This window comes from Psammomys obesus, unplaced genomic scaffold, assembly GCF_907164565.1.
Source record: "Psammomys obesus unplaced genomic scaffold, mPsaObe1.curated_primary_1811, whole genome shotgun sequence".
Lineage (NCBI taxonomy): Eukaryota > Metazoa > Chordata > Mammalia > Rodentia > Muridae > Psammomys > Psammomys obesus.
The window spans coordinates 203,485-204,329 of record NW_026590212.1 but is presented as its reverse complement, the minus strand read 5'-3'; the positions used below and the strand labels follow the sequence as shown (position 1 = coordinate 204,329).

At 66.2% G+C, this 845-nt stretch overlaps 1 protein-coding gene across 1 annotated transcript in view; it reads left to right on the top strand.

Annotated features, from left to right (window-relative positions):
* Tchh (trichohyalin) overlaps nucleotides 1-845 on the top strand; it is a 5,311-nt gene that overhangs the window by 1,162 nt on the left and 3,304 nt on the right. The window contains 2 exon segments of the mRNA XM_055606711.1: nucleotides 1-842; nucleotide 845. The exon segment at nucleotides 1-842 is cut by the window's left edge and continues 9 nt beyond it; the exon segment at nucleotide 845 is cut by the window's right edge and continues 614 nt beyond it. Coding sequence (XP_055462686.1) covers nucleotides 1-842; nucleotide 845 — 843 coding nt within the window.

Genomic DNA, 845 nt, shown 5'->3' with positions numbered 1-845 from the left:
GAGGCAGGAGGTGAGGCGAGAACAGGAGCCTAGGCAGGAGCTGAGGCGAGAGCGCGAGCTGAGGCAGGAGCAGGAGCTGAGGCGCGAGCAAGAGCTGAGGCAGGAGCTGAGGCGCGAGCAGGAACTGAGGCGAGAGCGCGAGCTGAGGCAGGAGCAGGAATGGCTGGCTGAGGAGGATGAGCAGACGCGGGTCCGGGAACCCGGCGAGAGCACCACCCAGAGGTGGCAGTGGCTGCCCGAAAGCGAGGCAGAAGCCCGTCAGAATAAGGTCTACTCCAGGCCTCGCAGGCAGGAGCACAGGCTTCGAGAGGAGTTGGAGGAGCGACAGCTCCGGGAACAGGAGGAGCAGCGCCGCGACCTCCAACAGCAGCGCCCGGCTGAGGAGGCGCAGCAGCGCAGCCAGTGGGAGAGGCCGCAGCGGGCGGAGGAGCGCCTGGAGCAGGAGCAGCGGTTCCGCGAGAGGGAGGAGCAACGCTCTCAGAGACGCCAGGAGGAGGAGCAGCGCTTCCGGGAGGAGAAGCTGCAGAGAGCTGAGCTCCAGGACAGCTTCCTAGAGGAACGCCAGAGGCGACGCCAGGCGGAGCGCCGGGAGCCAAACAGGAGCCGGCAACTGGAGGAAGAAAGCCAGAGGCGCCACTCGCTGTACTCCAAACCCAGCCAGAGGCAGCGGAGGGAAGAAGAGCAACGTGAGGAGCGGCTGCTGCAAAAAGAGGAGCAGCAGCAGCGCCAGCAGCGCGAGAGCAAATATCACCAGGAGGACCTGCCGCAGGAGGAAGAGCGGCTGCAGCGAGAAGAGCAGCTGCAGAGGGAAAGGAGGCGCCTGCAGCGGGAGAGGCAGTATCAAG